The sequence below is a fragment of the Mastigoproctus giganteus genome, chromosome 9, assembly GCF_048544385.1.
Source record: "Mastigoproctus giganteus isolate SK-2022 chromosome 9, ASM4854438v1, whole genome shotgun sequence".
In the NCBI taxonomy this organism is placed as follows: Eukaryota; Metazoa; Arthropoda; class Arachnida; order Uropygi; family Thelyphonidae; genus Mastigoproctus; species Mastigoproctus giganteus.
The window spans coordinates 86,309,677-86,327,390 of NC_143583.1; the positions used below are offsets into that span (position 1 = coordinate 86,309,677).

Here is a 17,714-nt window from a genome sequence, read left to right on the forward strand (position 1 = left end):
AGCAGTAACCCAAGAGAAATGTACCAAATGTGTGGTACTACACTCAGGGAAAGGGAGAATGAAAGAGACCTGGGGGTAATTATGCAGTCAGATATGAAGATCTCTGATCAATGCAGATGGGCTGCCAGAGCAGGTCATGGAGTCTTGTCAATGATATATAATGATTTTTGCTAGAAGAGACAAGAAGGTGATTATCCCATTGTATAAGGCAATGGTCAGGCCGCACCTTGAGTACTGCAAACAGGTCTGGATGCCTCAATTTAGGAAGGATGTAGAGTTGCTGGAACGAGTACAGAGATGGGCAACAAAATTGGTGAGAGGAACAAAGGGGTGCTGTTACCAAGAAAGGCTTAAGTTCTGCAAGTTGCAACATCTGGAGACTAGGCACCTGCGAAGAATCCCATCAATGCTGATGGGATTCTTCGGCTTGCTCAGATTATGAACCTGAGCAGGCATAGATTCAAACTGAGGAAAGAGAGTTGTAGAATAGATGTGCAGAAGTTTGCCTTTAGCCAGTGGGTAGTTGATTGCTGGAACAGACTACAATTTGTCGTTGTGGAAGTTGATAGCTTAAATAAATTTAAGGCTGAAGTAGAAAAACATTTGGAGTGACCGGATGAATGAAATGGGTAGAGTTTTTTTTTTTTTTTTGGTGATGCTGTATAAGTTTGCTTTCTTGCATATGCCTCAACTAATGCTAACGTCAGTGTACACAAAATGACAAATAAAAAGAAAAACTACAAAATTTCAAAATGGTCTAATTGTGAATTTTAATACTCATTTAGTATAGTTGTGACTTTTGATTTGCATCACTGACTTTTTGATATTTGAGAAGTGTCTATAAAAAAAAAAAAAAAAAAAAAAGACATCTGAGTTTAAGGTCTCTTGTGCATGCCTCGTTCATGTAATAAGAGCTTAAACATTTGTTGAAAATGCCATGTGTTTGTAATAAAAATGAACATCACAATTTGGAAAAATTGCTTCTAGAGAGACACAGATGTCTAATATTAATTTATTTTTGTTTTTGAAAAATTATCATACATATAATTTTTTAACTTTGAAGTGTGTTAATTGGATTATAATTTTCTGAAATTTTTTAATCTGAATAACATAATTCAGATTAAAAGTTTTTGGCTGATGTTGTTTGTTCAACTTTTCTTTAGTAGACTTTACATTCTGCACATCAGATTGTGCAAATAAAACTCTTCTTTTAATTTTATAATTCTACTTGCGACATTTTAATGCTATTGGGACACTGATAAGAGACAAATTTTTGAATGCAACAGCTTCAATAGCGCATGCAGTCATCATTATTTTGACAATATAATAAAAAATAAAATAGTAAAACTTTATCATTACATCAGCATCAATATTATTGATTTCATTTGCACATTTACTCTTAACTTTCATTTGCAATGTGATTCACATATATTAAGCGCTTGATTATGGAAATTCAATCAAGGATAGAAAAGCAGTGGAAGCATATCTCACTTAAAACTTAAGAATTTTAAAGTTTTTCTTAGTTTTTTTTTTATTTATTTATTTCTTAGTATTATTCTTAAAATTTTATTCTCAAACTTATAACTTTTAAAAATATATTTTTGCCCTAGGCTTAAAAGATGTTCCAGAGTTATTTTTTTGTGCATTCATTTATATGCTTAAAAAAATATCTGCTAGCTGTTGTGATGATTCTTAATCTGGTTTAATGTTAAACTAGGAAAGCAAAATGAGAATAGGAGTGTGTTATAAGCCTCATGACTTTGATGAGAAAATGAACAACTGCAAAGAGTAATTGGAGTGGGCCAATAATTAGAATGTCTTATAATGGTGGATTTTGACTTTCCAGGTATTGACTGGAACTTGTGAGTTGGTCACTCACAGACTAGCAAGCCTTTTGTGGATTTATTAGATGGCCGTTTTCTACAGCAGCATGTTAGTGGAAATAAGAGAGAGAGTAACACTCTTGTCCTGATTATCAGCAGTGATTATTCATGCATTAAGAATCTGCAGAACCAGTAGGTAGTAGTGATCACAGTGTAATGATGTGGGATTTACTTAAAGACGTTTGTTATTTGGTTTTTAGGAACATCAGTAACTAAGGCCATATTGCTCCGGGAATATGCGGTGGTCATTCCCTGACCTTTCTGCATCCTCCGTATTTGGTGGTGATGGGATCGAACCCCGGTCTAATCAAGAAGCATGTGTTACGCACTGCTGCTCCTTCCCACCTGGCTACGGGGGCACCGCTTAAAGATGTAACTACCATCATAGGTATAGAGAGAGAGAGAGAAGATATTTGTTTTTGTAAAGAGAAGGATATTTGTTTTTGTAAAGGTAACTACAGTGGTCTCACACAGTTTTTAAATTCAATACATTGATGTTATTGACTTAACTGATGATGTTACCAACAGCAAATTCTAAATGGGAAGCATTCAACGAATTAACTAGGCTTTCCATACCAATTAAGAAATACTGTTCAAGGTTGGATGTCATAAACTGGTCAGACTTGTGGCAGGAAAAAAAGAAATGGATGAGATGCATATAAATTATCAGGAGACACAGAAGCTTTTGGTATACATAAGCTAGTCTATAATCAAGTCACAAAGGAAATTAGGCAAGTGATGGTAGATTACGAGAAATCTAGGGCAAAGGATGCAAAAAAAAACAGCAAAGATTTCTTTACTGATATAAACTCTAGAAGGAAGGGGATGAATCAGTTTGGTCCACTTGATATCAATAATTTGACTGTTGATGATCCCACTCAGGTAGCTGACAAAATGAATGAGTATTTTGCATCTACATTCACACATGCGGAATTCTGTAGGGATGTGGGGGCCAGACGTTCATTAAACATTAACAGGGAGCTAAATGATTTTGAAATAACTGAGAGCAAAGTGGAGTAGAAATTGTTGAATTTACACATAAAAAAGGTACCTGGGGTGGGTAGGATCTAGAGATGTGAAAATGTTTTTTTTTTTTTTTTTTTTGATTTGGTAGTTGTTGGCGCATCGGCTTCTGTGGCCATATTGCACCTCCCAAGGTTTTTGCAGTACTTTGATCCAAGCCCGAGGCGGGAATTGAACCCACGACCTTTGGGTTGCCGGGCAGGTACTTTACCCACTCGGCTAGCCCGGTCGGCTATGTGAAAATGTGTATCCCCAAATTAACTAAGGGGGAATAAAGTAACACAGACACTAGTAATTACACACCTGGTTAACTTGTTCTGAGTAAAATAATGGAGTCACTGGTTAAAGATGCATTGCAGGATCATCTAGGCAAGACTGCAGTTATAGTGCAGACAGAGCATGGGTTTGTTAAGGGGAAGTCTTGCCTGACCAATTTGATTGGATACTACGATGTGGTCACAAAGTATTGGATGCAAAAAATAATTTTTGCTATCATATACTTGGATTTCAGGAAAGCTTTTGATACTGTTGCACATGGAAGACTACTGTACAAGTTGGAGCAGTATAGCATTAAGGTTAAGGGGGTACAATGGTAAAAGGATGGCTGAGTGAGCAAAGACAGAAAGTGGTAATCAGTGGACACTGCTCTTCATGGACTAATGTTATTAGTGGAGACCCCAGGGTTCACTGTTGATTAATGTTGGTAATCAAGTTGTTCAATGTTGGTAATCAAGCTTAATGTCAAAGTTTGCAGAAGATACGAAGGTTGGCAGGGTTGTTAATGACAGTAATGACAGTATGCTACTGCAACAGGATCTAGAAAAGTTGGGCAGATGGGCTGAAAGGTAGTAACCAAAGTTTAACATTGACTAATGCAAAGTACTGCATGTGGGTAGCAGAAACCCCAGAGAAATATACCAACTGTGTAGTACTACATTCAGGGTAGTAGAGAATGAAAAAGACCTGTGGGTAACTGTGCAGTCAGATATGAACTTTTCTGAGTAGTGTAGGCAGGCTGCCAGAGCAGCTCATGGGGTCTTGTCAACATACAGGAATTTTTTCTAGCAGGGATAAGAAGATGATTATCCCCTTGCATAAGGCAATGGTCAGGCCACACCTTGAGTACTGTATACAGGTCTGGAGGCCTCATTTTAGGAAGGATGTAGGGCTGCTGGAATGAATACAGATAAGGGCACCAAGATTGGTGAAAGGAACAAAGAGTTGTTCTTATCAAGGAAGGCTGAAGTTCAGAAAATTACAGTGTCTGGAGACTAAGCATCTGTGAGGTGATCTGACTGAGGTGTGTAAGGCCTTGAATGGTTTGAGCAAGCTCAATGCTGATGGGGATCTTCCTCTTGCTTAAATTACGCACTTCAGGAGGTATAAATTCAATCTGAGTAAAGAGAGTTGTAGAATAGATGTGCAGAAATTTGCCTTTAGCCAGCAGGTAGTTGATTGCTGGAACAAACTTCAATCTGTCATTGAGGAAGCTGACGGCGTAAATAAATTCAAGCAAGAACTGGACAAACTTTTGGAGCAAATGGATAGGTGAAATGAGAATGTTTTTCTTTTTTTCTTTGGCTGATGCTGTATAACATGCATTATATGCCTCCGCTAATGCTAATTTTTTGCCTTCAGCCAGTGGGTAGCTGATAGTTGGAAAAAATGATCATCTGCCATTGGGATGTAGGTAGTTTGAATAAATTAAAAGAACTAACAAACTATTAAAAAGGCAGAATCACCATGATAACTTCAGAGAACTGGCAGTTATGATAATAATCAGTGCATACTACTGCAAAAAGATCTAAAAAATTAGGCGATAGGCTGAGAACCATCAACTGAAATTTAGCATTGACAAATGCAAAGAACTACACACAGCAGTTCAAAGTAATATACCAACAGCATTTAACACTCAAGGTAGTTGAAAATGAAAGTGACCTGGGGTAATTGCAGAGGCAGATTTGAAGTTCTGTGAGCAGTGCAGATGGGATGCTAGGCCAGTTCAAGGGATTTTGTCAATGATATAAAGAAATTTTGCTTGCAGTATAAGGAGGTGATTATCCTCTTGTATAAGGCTACGGTAAGGCCACATCTTGAGTTCTATAGATGCTGGAAGCCTCATTTTAGGAAGGATGTATATCTGTTGGAACAGATGCAGAGAAGCGCTATGAGATTAGTGAAAGGAACAAAAGGGTAACCTGACCAAGAAAGTCATCAGTTCCGCAAATTGCAGCATCAGGAAACTAAGCACCAGCAAGATCTGACTGAGGTGTTTAAAGGCTTTGAATGGACTGGGTAAACAAAAGATTGATGGCATCCTTACTCTTGCTCAGACAACACATAAGAAAGCATAAATTTAAATTGAGGAAGGATGGTTGTAAGACAGATTTATGGAAATCTGCTTTCAGACAGAAGGTACAAACTTCTATCTGGTGTAGCAGAAGCAGGTAGCTTGAATTTTTTTTTTTTTTTTTTTTTTTTTATGAAAACCCCAAACACTTAGTACCGTGCATGGGTTGAAGGAGAAGTATGGGGGGAGGGGGATACCGGAAACTTTGCTCTAGAGACTAAACATGGGTTTCACCACTTCAAGCCTCCAATAAGCAAAGTGGTGGTATAAATTTAAGGAGGAATTAGATAAATAATTAATGGAGGGGTGATGTGGAAAGTGTTTTTTTTTTTTTTTTAATTTTATTTTAATTTTATTTTTTTTTAGTTGATTCTATGTAAGCTTCATTTCTTGCATCATTTGCCAATACTAATACTAAATCCAAAAGTATTTAACAAAAACTTCATTATTAAATTAGTAGAAATTAAAATACTACAAAGAATAAATAATACCCACCCTAGAATTTTTGCACAGTCATCATAATATTTCATGGAATTTTTGACAAAGCTGAAGCCATTCACATCACAAACATAAGATTTGCCATTTGCTCTTAATAAGTCAAATCCACATACTGTTTGCTGGAAAGAACACAATTCTTTGTATAGACAACACATATGAAATACAAAATATGCAAATTAAAATAATATCAAAATGCAAAATATGCAAATCAATATTATATGAAAATGCAAAAAGCAATGTTAGCAAATACACTGCCCATCAAAGAAAGTAAAATATTAGTTATTGCAGAAAGAAAAAATTGCAATATTTCCATAAATTTACATACAATAAATTCATTCAAGATGTCTATAAATCTTACACAGTGGTTTTGTTACATATTTATTTCTGGTGAAATAAACAGTATTACACAATAGCCTGTAACTATCCTATGCCCTTTTCTCAACTGGAACAAATATGTTTATGGTCTTCAGGATAAATCCCTTAAACATTTCCCATAATTCATTAGTATTAAATAGCATACAATAATGGTTCTAGTTAACAGAGCTCAAGAAGCCCCTTCCTATTATTAATCCCTGGCCCTATCCTATTGCTCTGGATGCTGCTTTATGATAATATGATCACTCTTGGCATTTTTGATACTGCTTGGATTCTTGGTGAACACTATGTCAACAAAATTTGACCCCCCTAGTGCTTTCTCTGATAAGATAAAATAAATAGCAGTTATCCAGATCAGTGTTTTTTTTGTGAAGTGGCCCCTTTTCAAAACAAAAGTACCCCCAGTACCTATAATTTTAGGTATACAATTTTTTTTTTGTTTTACCCAGGTACCAATTATAACGTAACTGTAACTGGCTGGTTAATTGGAAAAAACTGTCTACAGTCAAGAAATTCATCACATGACTGCATAAATAAAATAAAATAAGTTAAAATTTTATTTGTGTTTATATGTACAAAAGCATACATTTTTGTAGAGTTATAAATGAATAGTGATCAATCAAATTACAAGAAATCGATTAAACTCCGAACTCTGAAAAATCACTCAATTTTTTAATCTTCTTTCTTTGAAATTTGACTTTCTCCAAATTAATTTTCCTAACAGTGAAGTAACTTGGTGTTTTGATGTTCATAACTCCAGCTGGTTTCAATTTTCTAAGCTACACAGACCGAGCTGGAGAAAATGAGGCTTTCGCTATTACTAATGACCTTACAAAACTTGTTCATTTACCCATTAGAACACCAAATAATCCTAACCACACACCTAACACTCAACTTTTTTTCTCACCAACAACTCTTCAAGATGCACAGTTAACATTTGCAATATCTCAGATCACAACTTGATGACAATATTCCCTATGGAGCTTCTCCATCTTGTGTTATGTGGCATTACAAGAATGTAAAATGGGATGATCTGCATGATTTCTATTCCTTTTTTCCTTGACTGGACTACTGTTTTAAATCTCCTGATCCTAATGTTTGTTCAGATCATGTCAGTGAAATTATCCTTGTAGGACTGAAATCCTTTAGTTCTTGTTACACTCTGAAATCTCATTTTTTTTTATCTTGATTTTTTTCTTTTTTTCTTTTTTAATGTGTTAAGACTGTTCAAAAATAACGTCATAACATTAAATTGCTGTGTAACTAAATCTCCAGCTTCATTTTCTCCCTATACACACAGCAATTCAATTGTAAAAACTGCTCACATTGGTTGAAAAAAAATAAAAATAAAAATTTCATAAATCAGTTTTTTTTTTTTTTTTTTTACATAAAGTTGTATTTCCATAAGTTGGGGAGTGCCTGTATAACTAAACAAGCAATAAACAAACACAAACAGTATTTGGCTGCAATCAAATATTATTTGACTGCAGCCAGATACCGCTGTGTTTCAACGATCAGTCTTGAAAGAAGCAGCATAAGAATTCATCAACTTAAATTCAAATTTTCCACATTCCAGAATCACTACCTTGAAATGTTGTGATTTTTTTAAAAGAAAAAAAAAATTGCCTCATTTTAATAAAATTTGGAATGACTTAAATTTTTATGCACTTTTGAGCATGCCTAAAAACCAAAGGGAAAAATCTTATACTCCACTTAAGATCAGAAACAGATCTGTTTGAAAAGATTAAACTTAATTTATAATTTCGTACAAAAAAATATAGACTCAGTAGTAGTGATCTATATTTTATTGCATATAAACAAAAACAAAACTAAAAACATACCAACCTTGAAAGCCAAACAAACTTTTCTCGCTATCAACTTTTCTGCATTACTTAAAATGACAGGATAACGAACTTCTTTTCCTTCCTTATCTCTTTCTACCTTACCATCTAATGCAGGAGACTTCCTAGCCTCAGCATGTGCATAATCTGGTCCAACAGTATACACCTAAAATAAGTAATTAAAAATAAAAAATTTAATGATTTCTCAATGTTCCTTATATATGTGACAGTGCATAGTAAAATTTATCCTCAATATTTTCATAATTTATGAGGGCTGTTCAATAAAGAATGATTGCAATTTTTCAAGAATGACAGTACTGCTTGTTATTTATAGCTGAGCTGCAGAATTTAAGACCAAACCACGCTGCATTATACAGGGTGTTTCAGTTAAACGTTTCAGAACTTCTAAGAGGGGTAGGGTACATCCTGACAACTCGAAATCATATAGCAATGTGGGATCGGAAATGCTTTCCTGAAGCGGTGTTGTACACAGAAGCACCATAAAGAAAAGAGACCGTAAGTGAGAAATCGTTTTAATAATACATGAAAAGAAGCAAAAGGTACATGGATTAAAGTAAGTGTTCGAAGTTTCTTCCACGGGCTACAATGCACGCCTCACATCTCTGACGCATGGACATCCGAACATTCTGGAATACTCCAGGCGAATTTCGAATTTCTTCGGCAGCTACTGCGATTCTTGCAACCAGCTCCTCAGCATTGTCAACAGGGGTGTCATAAACTAGCGATTTCATATGACCCCAGAAGTAAAAATCAAAACATGATAGGTCGGGTGACTGAGCAGGCCAACGCACGGGACCACCACGTCCGATCCACTGTTGACCAAATGTGACATCCAGGTAGTTACGACCATCTCCGCTATAATGGGCAGGGGCTCTATCGTGTTGGAACCACATTGTCTGTTGCGTCGATGCAGAAATCTGTTCATCTCTCAAAAGTTGTGGCAATACTTGCTGCAGAAAGATCAAGTAGATAGGTCCGGTTAGACGACACGGTAACAGGTAAGGTCCGATGAGGTGATCTCCCATAATACCGGCCCATACATTGACCGAAAATCAAATCTGTGCTGCACGACGTCGCACGACGACTTCTGTGTACAATACCACTTCAGGAAAGCATTTCCGACCCCACATTGCTATATGATTTCGAGTTGTCAGGATGTACCCTACCCCTCTTAGAAGTTCTGAAACGTTTAACTGAAACACCCTGTATAGCAACTGCACAGTTGACTCATGAGCACAGTGTGACCTTGGCAGACTGCTCTCAAATTTTGTTTCCATTTCAAGAAAACATCAGCTGAAAAGTATGAAATGTTAAAAGAGGCTTATGGTGAATCTATGCTTCCATATAGCACAGCTTGCAGTTGGTTTAAATTGTTTAAAGAATAATGATCAATCAATCACAAAAATCGGCAGACCCCGAGTTCCAAACACTGCTGTAACCACAGACACCATAAACACTGCTTCTGTAATCATAAGATTATCACAAAAATCAATCATCACATTGCATAACAGTAAGGCAACTGGCAGAGATTGAAACTATCAGTAGGATATCAAAGTGAACATACTGTATTCGCCATGACACATTTGAACATGCTGGGTTCCAAGACTATTCGCACCTGAGCAACAGCAAGTTCGCACAGAGTTTTGTCAAGAGCTGCAATGGATGGTTACTGAAGATGAGGTTCTGCACAAGGTGAGAATGGTAGATGATACATAGCTTCATAATTTCGTCCTGAGAGTAAGCAACGAAGCTCTGTTCAGAAGTCTACTTCATCGGCAAAACTGAAAAAAGCAAAAGTTGTGGCTTCCGCAGAAAAGGTTATGGTCATCTCTTTTTTTGACATTCAAGGAACAGTTTACCAGTATCTTGTGCCATATCACACGACTGTTGTGAGATTTACTGAAGAACTGTACTGCACACTTTACAGGATCACTTTCATTGCAAATAACCACAACTGCACACAAGTGGGCAAATACTTCATCACAATAATACAAGACCTCACACTACTCATCAAGTACTTAGCCAGCATTAATGTAAAATGTGTTCCTCATCTGCCCTAAAAGCCTGACCTTGCACCATGTGATTTTTTTTTATTAAAGAAAGAGCTGTGAGGAAAACTTTCCAGTCATCACAAGAAGCTGTAAAGACATTGGAGGTTACTGTCAAATGTATGTCTTCCACCTGTTTTTGAAGAATGGCAGAAATGCTAGTTAAGTGCATTTCATCAAACAGGGACCACTTTGAACAGGACCATCTAAACAAGACTTCCCTGGACTGGAGATGTGCAAATGTGACCCCAATCCACAAAGGAGGATCTAAGGGAGACACAGAGACAAGACTTTAGTTATAGCTCGGACACAGCATGGGTTTGTTAAGGGGAAGTCTTGTCTGACCAATTTGATTGGATACTATGATGTAGTCACAAAGGAACTGGATGCAAAGAATAACTTTGATATCATATATTTGGATCTTAGAAAGGCCTTTGATACTGCTGCACATGGAAGACTGCTGCACAAATTGGAGCAGTGTGGCATTGGAGGCAAATTGCTGCTAGGGATAAAGGGATGGTTGAGTGGCAGAAGTCAGAGTGGTAATCAATGGACACTGCTCTTCGTGGACTATTGTTATTAGTGGAGTCCCTCAGGGTTCAGTGTTGGGTCCATTGTTGTTTTCTGTATTTATAAATGATACTGATGATGGTATATCAGGCTTAATGTCCAAGTTTGCAGACAACACGAAGGTTGGCAGGGTTGTTAATGACACTAATGACAGTACACTGCTGCAACAGGATCTAGAAAAGCTGAGGTGGCAAATGTAAAGTACTACATATGGGAAGCAGTAACCCCAGAGTAATGTATCAACTCTGTGGTACTACAGTGACAGTTGTAGAGAATGAAAAGACCTGGGGGTAATAGTGAAGGCAGATATGAAGTTTTCTGAGCAGTGCAAATGGTCTGCAAGAGAAGCTCATGGTGTCTTGCCAATGATATACAGGAAATTTTCTAGCAGGGATAAGGAGGTGATTATCCCCTTGTATGAGGCAATGGTCAGGCCACACCTTGAGTACTGTATACAGGTCTGGAGGCCTCATTTTAAGAAGGATGTAGAGCTGTTGGAGCGAGTACAGAGAAGGGCAACAAGATTAGTGAATGGAACAAAAGGTTGCTCTTACGAAGAAAGTCTTAAGTTTTGCAAATTACAGTGTCTGGAGACTAGGCACCTGTGAGGTGATCTGATTGAGGTGTATATTGCCTTGAATGGTTTGAGCATGCTCAATGTTGATGGGGTTCTTCCTCTTGCTCAGAATAATCGCCTGAGAAGGCATAAATTCAAATTGAGGAAAGACGGTTGTAGGATAGATGTGCGGAAGTTTCCCTTTAGCCAGCGCGTGGTTGTCTGCTGGAACAAACTTCCATCTGTCGTTGTAGAAGCTGATAGCTTAAACAACAACACTACAAAATTTCCAGTTTATTAATGACAGTACTAAGCTATAAAATTACATTATATAGCTAATTACATTTACATTACGATTACAACAATAACACCATTATTTGGCCAGGATTAGATTCGGCCACAGATTATAGGCAGAACTTGACAAACATTTGGAGAGAGTGGATGGATGATATAAGGGTGGTTTTTTTTTTTTTTTGTTCGTCTGATGCTATATAAGCTTGCTTTCTTGCATCATGTGCCTTTGCTAATGCTAAAGTATTCACTATAATGAAACTCTTCATCCCCCATCTCTGGATGTCACCATGTCTTTATTAGCCCTACTATAGCAACACTGGCTAACCCAATCAAAAGTTCAAATAATTAAGAGAAGAACTGACAAGAGCAATTTCTCCTTGAGCCAAGGCATTCCCACAATTCTCAACTATTTGCTTTGTTGCTCTTGTCTGAGGCACAGATTTAGTTTAAATTTAAAATACCACACTAAACTAAGAGATATATAAGTACAATAACAACAACACTACAAAATTTTCAGTTTATTAACTGACAGTACTAAGCTATAAAATTACATTATGTAGCTAATTACATCTACATTACGATTACAACAATAACACCATTATTCGGCCAGGATTGGGGGAAGGGTAGTTTCCATTTTCATTTTAATATTTTGCCATCAGTACAGTACTACAAAACTTGTTGGCATCAAAAATGTTCAAAATTCATCAGAGATTTCTAGTGAAAACAAAAAGGAAGGCAATGAGTGAGTGTGTCTCATTTATTAAGAAGAGGTCTGCCAAAATCATTACTGCAGCAGATAAGGAAAGTAGGATACTTACAGGCCAATTCTTTCTTTCTTTCAATATAATTACAATAGCTGCAAAAGAAGGAAACGTAAGGATGGACAAAGACTTCAGCAAGGAACCAAAAATACACAAATGAGATGCAAGTTTTCTACACCTGGATTTTTCCCAATTATTTTAAAATTATTAATTTAAAACTATTAATAACTTATTTATATAGTCATTATGATCTTTAGTATATGCATATAGGATGGAATTTGATGCTTAACATTACCTTGACGTCTGTCCCATCTGTAGGCATGAATTCCTCATATATATATGATCCAGTTTTTCTTACCCTACTTTCTGGAGAATAAACACTACTCCGACTGCCAATCTACAAAAAGATAAATGAAATAAATATTAAAAATAAAATTTTTTTCAAAATAAATTTGTAAAAGCTGATGTACCCTGAGTTATCTTAATGAATGAATGTAATCACATTTAACAGGGAATTAACTAAAATTTGAATTCATTAAATTAATATGAAATAGCCAAAAGACATGGTTAATAACACAAGGACAACGAATTATAAAATAAACATGCTACAGTGTGTTAAAGGAAATCATAATTAAAGTTAATCACAATTAAGTTAAAGGTAGGCCAAATGTTACAGAACTCTATGGTTCCCTCTTTTTTTTTTTTTTTTTTTTAATGTGAACCCCAAACATGAGAGGTATTAGAATCTATAATACTTAGTACCATGCTTGGGTTTGAGGTTGAGAAGATATTTGTTGACATTGGACTTGAACTTCTGTAGATTGTAATTTTCAGAAAATACGTATGAAGGAAGGTTGTTCCGGAAAACGGCAGTTGAATGAATAAACGAGAAAGATGAAAAGTTGGTTGTGTGAGTTTGAAGTTGGAGAGTAAATAGATGTTGGCTGGTGGCAGCACATGTTCGGACTGTTTTGAAAGAGAGAGCGGGAATTATAGAAGCCAATTCAGAAGAACAGTGCCCATGGAAGTATCTGAAGAAGAGGCATGCAGCAGAAACAGAACTTCTATGAGAAAGCGAGTGGAGAGACTCTGTTAGAGATGAATCATTAATTAACCTAACTGCCCTCTTCTGAATGGAATCAAGAAGCCTGAGAGAGGTTTTGGGAGCACCACCCCAGATGTGGGAACAATATTCCATGGCAGGGCGAATTTGTGAATTATACAGAGTGAGCAGCTGTTTGGAAGAAAAGTAATGCCGAAAGTGAAAGAGAAAACCAAGTTTTTTAGATGCAGAGGAAGCAATATTTGTAATGTGCTTGTGCTAGGAGAGAGAGATTAGAAGTCAGGGTAATCCCCAAAAGAGATATATCATTTTGCCTAGCAATTGTCTTGCCTAGCAGGACAAGATTTCTCAAAATGGAAAGTGGAATGCAATGTGATATCATCGGCAAAACTATGGATAGGATTTCCAGTCAATGGAAGAAGGTCATTAATACACAAGAGGAAAAGAGTGGGGGAAAGAAATGAACCTTGGGAGACACCGGCATTAGTGGAGAAGTTAGAAGACAGAGAGCCATCTGCCATCACCCTTAGTGAGCGATCAGAGAGAAAACTGAATAACCAATTAATAAAAACAATTGGCAAACCATAAGATGGAAGCTTGTTTAGAAGACCTTTATGCCAAACACGATCAAAAGCCTTTGAGAGGTCAAGAGCAACTACTTGTGTTTCACCGAACCTTTCCATTGAATTAATCCATAAATGGGTAACATAAGCCAGAATATCACCAGTGGATCGACACTGATGGAATCCATACTGGCGATCGTTGATCAGACGGAAGGTTTCTAGGTAGTTTAAGAGTTGGCGGTTAATTGATTTCTCCATTACTTTAGAAAGAGTAGAAGTAATTGCAATGGGACGATAATTAGATGGGAGGGATTTGTCACCCTTTTTAGGAAGTGGCTGGATATGAGCAAATTTCCAAGCAGAAAGAAAAACACTTTCAGAATAAGAAAGTGAAAAGGGGGCAAAGAATAGGAGTAAGTTCAGGAGCACAGGTTTTGAGAACAAGTGGAGACCATCAGGACCTGGAGCTTTCTTAGCATCAAGATTCAATCAAAATCCTTCTGATATCCTTTTGACGGAAGACCCAGGAGGCATTGAATGGAGCATGTTGGGAATGGTAGGAGGTGTTTTACCAAGATCATTAATACATGAGCTGGAAGAAAAATGGGATGCTAGCAGGTCAGCTTTATTCTTGGCTGAATTGACAACAGAACCATCTGGTTTGGACAGAGGTGGGAGCAGAGATGGGCAAAAGTTGCGGCCAATAGCTTTGGCATGAGACCAGAATGCTCGGCTACCATTAGGGCAAGAAGCAAGTTTTCTACTCTCAGCCTGTTCAAACTCTAGTTTGGATTGATTAATAACTGCTTTATAATTGTTGCGAGCTTTGGTGTAGGTAGAAAATGAAACTGAAGAATTAGAAACAAGCCAATTACGATATGCAACATTCTTCTCTTGAACAGCCTTAGCCATTTATTGGAAAACCAAGGTTTAGATAAAGGACGAGATTTTAAAGTGGAGTGTGGGATAAAGGATTCCATTCCTGGAAGAATAATTTCACTGACACGATCTGAGGAAATGTTGACATCAGACGTTTTGAAACAGTAATCCGACCAAGGAAAAGAAGAAAAGAAGTCTCGCAGGTCATTCCATTTTGCATTCTTGTAATGGCAAACAACACGAGGTTGGGAATAGCCATGAGATAAAGGTTCCATTGGAGAAGAGACAACCACCAAGTTGTGATCTGAAGTGCCTAAAGGACCTCTCACTTCGACCGTGTACTTAGAAGGGTTGTTTGTGAGAAAAAGATCAAGCGTATTGGCTGTACGATTAGGATTGTCCGGTATTCTTGTAGGTAAATGAACCATCTGTGCTAGGTCATTAGTGATTGAAAAGCCTCAGCATCTCGACCTGCTGGGTCAGTGTGACTAGAAAACGGAAGCCAGCTGGAGCTGTGAACATTAAAATCACCAAGGAAAATTACCTCACTGTTAGAAAAGTTGGACTGGAGAAAGTCAAGTTGCAAAGAGAGGAAGTCAAAGAGCTCCAAGTGATTAGTGGAGTTGGGAGAAAGGTAGAGACAACAGATGAATTTGACACAATGAGGTAGAGAGATTTTAAGCCAGAGAAGATCAAAGAGAGGAGATTCCAAATTGCCAAGTCTCTGACAGTGAATATCAGAATGGACATATGCACAAGTACCACCTTTGAGGCGAAAGGAATCATAGAGCGAATAATTTGGGAATCTGAGATGAGCAGTTGTTGAATCAACTGATAACTGAGATTCTGTCAGAAAAAGTCCATGGGGTTTGGCAGTCTGCAAGTGAAAATGGACATCGTTGAGACTAGAATTGAGACCACGTATAGTTGTGAAATGAATTAGGAAGTGCTTGGGAGGTTTAGATCTTTTCGCAGATAAGCTTGCTCTATTAGTTTGACAATTCATGGTGTATTCAATAGTAAGAAAAAGTGGGTGGGACATGCTGTATGAAGTAATGAAATTTTTGGATAGGGCATACACGTGGTAAGAATATACCCAGATCCTTGACATAACGTGGCCTCGACAATGCTCCCAGCATACACACTACTCGGACTCCCTCCAGTCACTATCTGGCAGAGTAGAGATAGCAAGATTATACACTAGCTGATCTGGAAGCCTCCTAGAGTTACCAATATGTTCGGTCCGGTGTACTAGCTAGTGGCCGGCCTGCGAACACCATTTCAGAGCTGTACCCTCGAAATGTAAGGAATATTGGATCTCGCCACGACGTTCATCATAACCTCAAAAGTCATCAATCATATTGCATGATGGAAGAGATAGGGAAGGGTTGACCTATCTCTTCCATCATGCAGCCTCTACAGTTGCAAGGAAAGCAAAAAACTTCCAACCCATGTTTCACTGGCATTCACCTGTCTTCCTGCTATTTATATGGCATTCTTTCAGTCAGCAATAAATGGTGGGCCTTCTCAATTATAGCAGTCTTTTTATCTTTAGTGTGATGTGGAATGCATGGGTGAGGGAAAAAAATTTAGTAATTTATGATTATGATAACATTCTACATTCAATTTCGAAATTTACATCTTATCTTCATTTATTCACATATTCTGAAATAATAACAGTTTAAGCTCCAGTTAATGTTATTCTTAAGTGGCCATCCCAATAGGAATATGATACCAAGCTTTCAACAGCAAATTGCCATTAATTAAACTTCAATTCAATTTGAACTAAAGTCACTTGATAAAGACCATAATTTGGTCTTTATCTTTATCATTTGGTCTTTAATTATGAAGCAAGACCATAATTAAAATAAAATCAGATTCTTGTATTCTGCAATCTTCTGGAAATTGTACAGATAAAAGTAAACATATAAAAAAGATAAATGAAGCAGACTGTGGAAATTACAGAACTTTTACTCAGTGGACCAAGTAAAATTCTGTGTAAGTGTCTAAGAAAAGAAATATCTAAGAAAAATTGTTTTGCAATTTTTTTTGTTAAATTGATTTTTAATTGTGTTCATTTGATTTTTAATTATTGTTAATTATTTCTTACTGTAATGTAAGATTTTCAATTTAATTGTTTTCATTTTAATTTCTGGAGAGTATCATACGGAAGTGTTCTACATATCATATTGAGGTAAACGTCTCATTCTTTTACAAATATTCATATCAACGTAGAATGTATTGAACATTATAGCTCTGGTTCATACTAAGAAAAGAAGATTAGAAGTACTGTTAATTGAAACCTTGGGAGGAACAGTGAGGCTTTAAGTAAAACAGGGGATGCAAAATCAAATAGTTGCATTAAGGAAAATTATGGAAAAGCCATGGCAACATAAGCTGTATTTGAATTTCTTAATCTTGAAATACACACAATAAAGTACCTAGACGTCTGTCTTAAATTTTAGAAAAATGTGGCATCAAGGATAACTTTTCCACAAATGTGGCAAAATCACCAGAGTTCAGTGTGGGAGATGCAAAAATCAAATCATAATTATATGCAGATAACATTGCACTGCTAAACAGTAGCTAAGAAGATCTTTAAAAATCTCTAAATAAATCTGATACATGCTGTACTCAATTTGGGATGTTACACAAAGATGAAAGTTATCAAAGTTAGAAGAGACAGAAAAAATTCAGACAGTATAGTAAACCTAACAAACTGAAATGCATTAGTAATTCAGCTACCTCAACAGAATCATCAACAATAAAACCATCAATGTCAAGTGGACCAATCTGATTCATCCCCTTCCTTCTAGAGGTTATATAAGTAAAGAAGCCTTTACTGATTTTCTTTGCATTGTTTGCCAAAGATTTCTTGTAGTAGTAATAGAGGCAAGTGATGCAAGAAAGCAAACGTATGAGCTTATGTAGCATCAGCTAAAAAAAAAAAAAAAAAAAAAAACACCTATTGCACACAACCATTCCCTCT

At 36.7% G+C, this 17,714-nt stretch overlaps 1 protein-coding gene across 1 annotated transcript in view; it reads right to left on the reverse strand.

Moving 5' to 3' along the window:
* Positions 1-17,714, reverse strand: part of l(1)G0196 (inositol hexakisphosphate and diphosphoinositol-pentakisphosphate kinase) — an 832,616-nt gene that overhangs the window by 600,044 nt on the left and 214,858 nt on the right. Inside the window, exons 7-9 of the mRNA XM_090381508.1 lie at positions 12,516-12,617; positions 7,975-8,136; positions 5,752-5,873 (exon numbers count right to left, since the gene is read on the reverse strand). Of these exons, the coding sequence (XP_090237634.1) occupies positions 5,752-5,873; positions 7,975-8,136; positions 12,516-12,617 (386 nt within the window). The remainder of the gene's footprint in view (positions 1-5,751; positions 5,874-7,974; positions 8,137-12,515; positions 12,618-17,714) is intronic.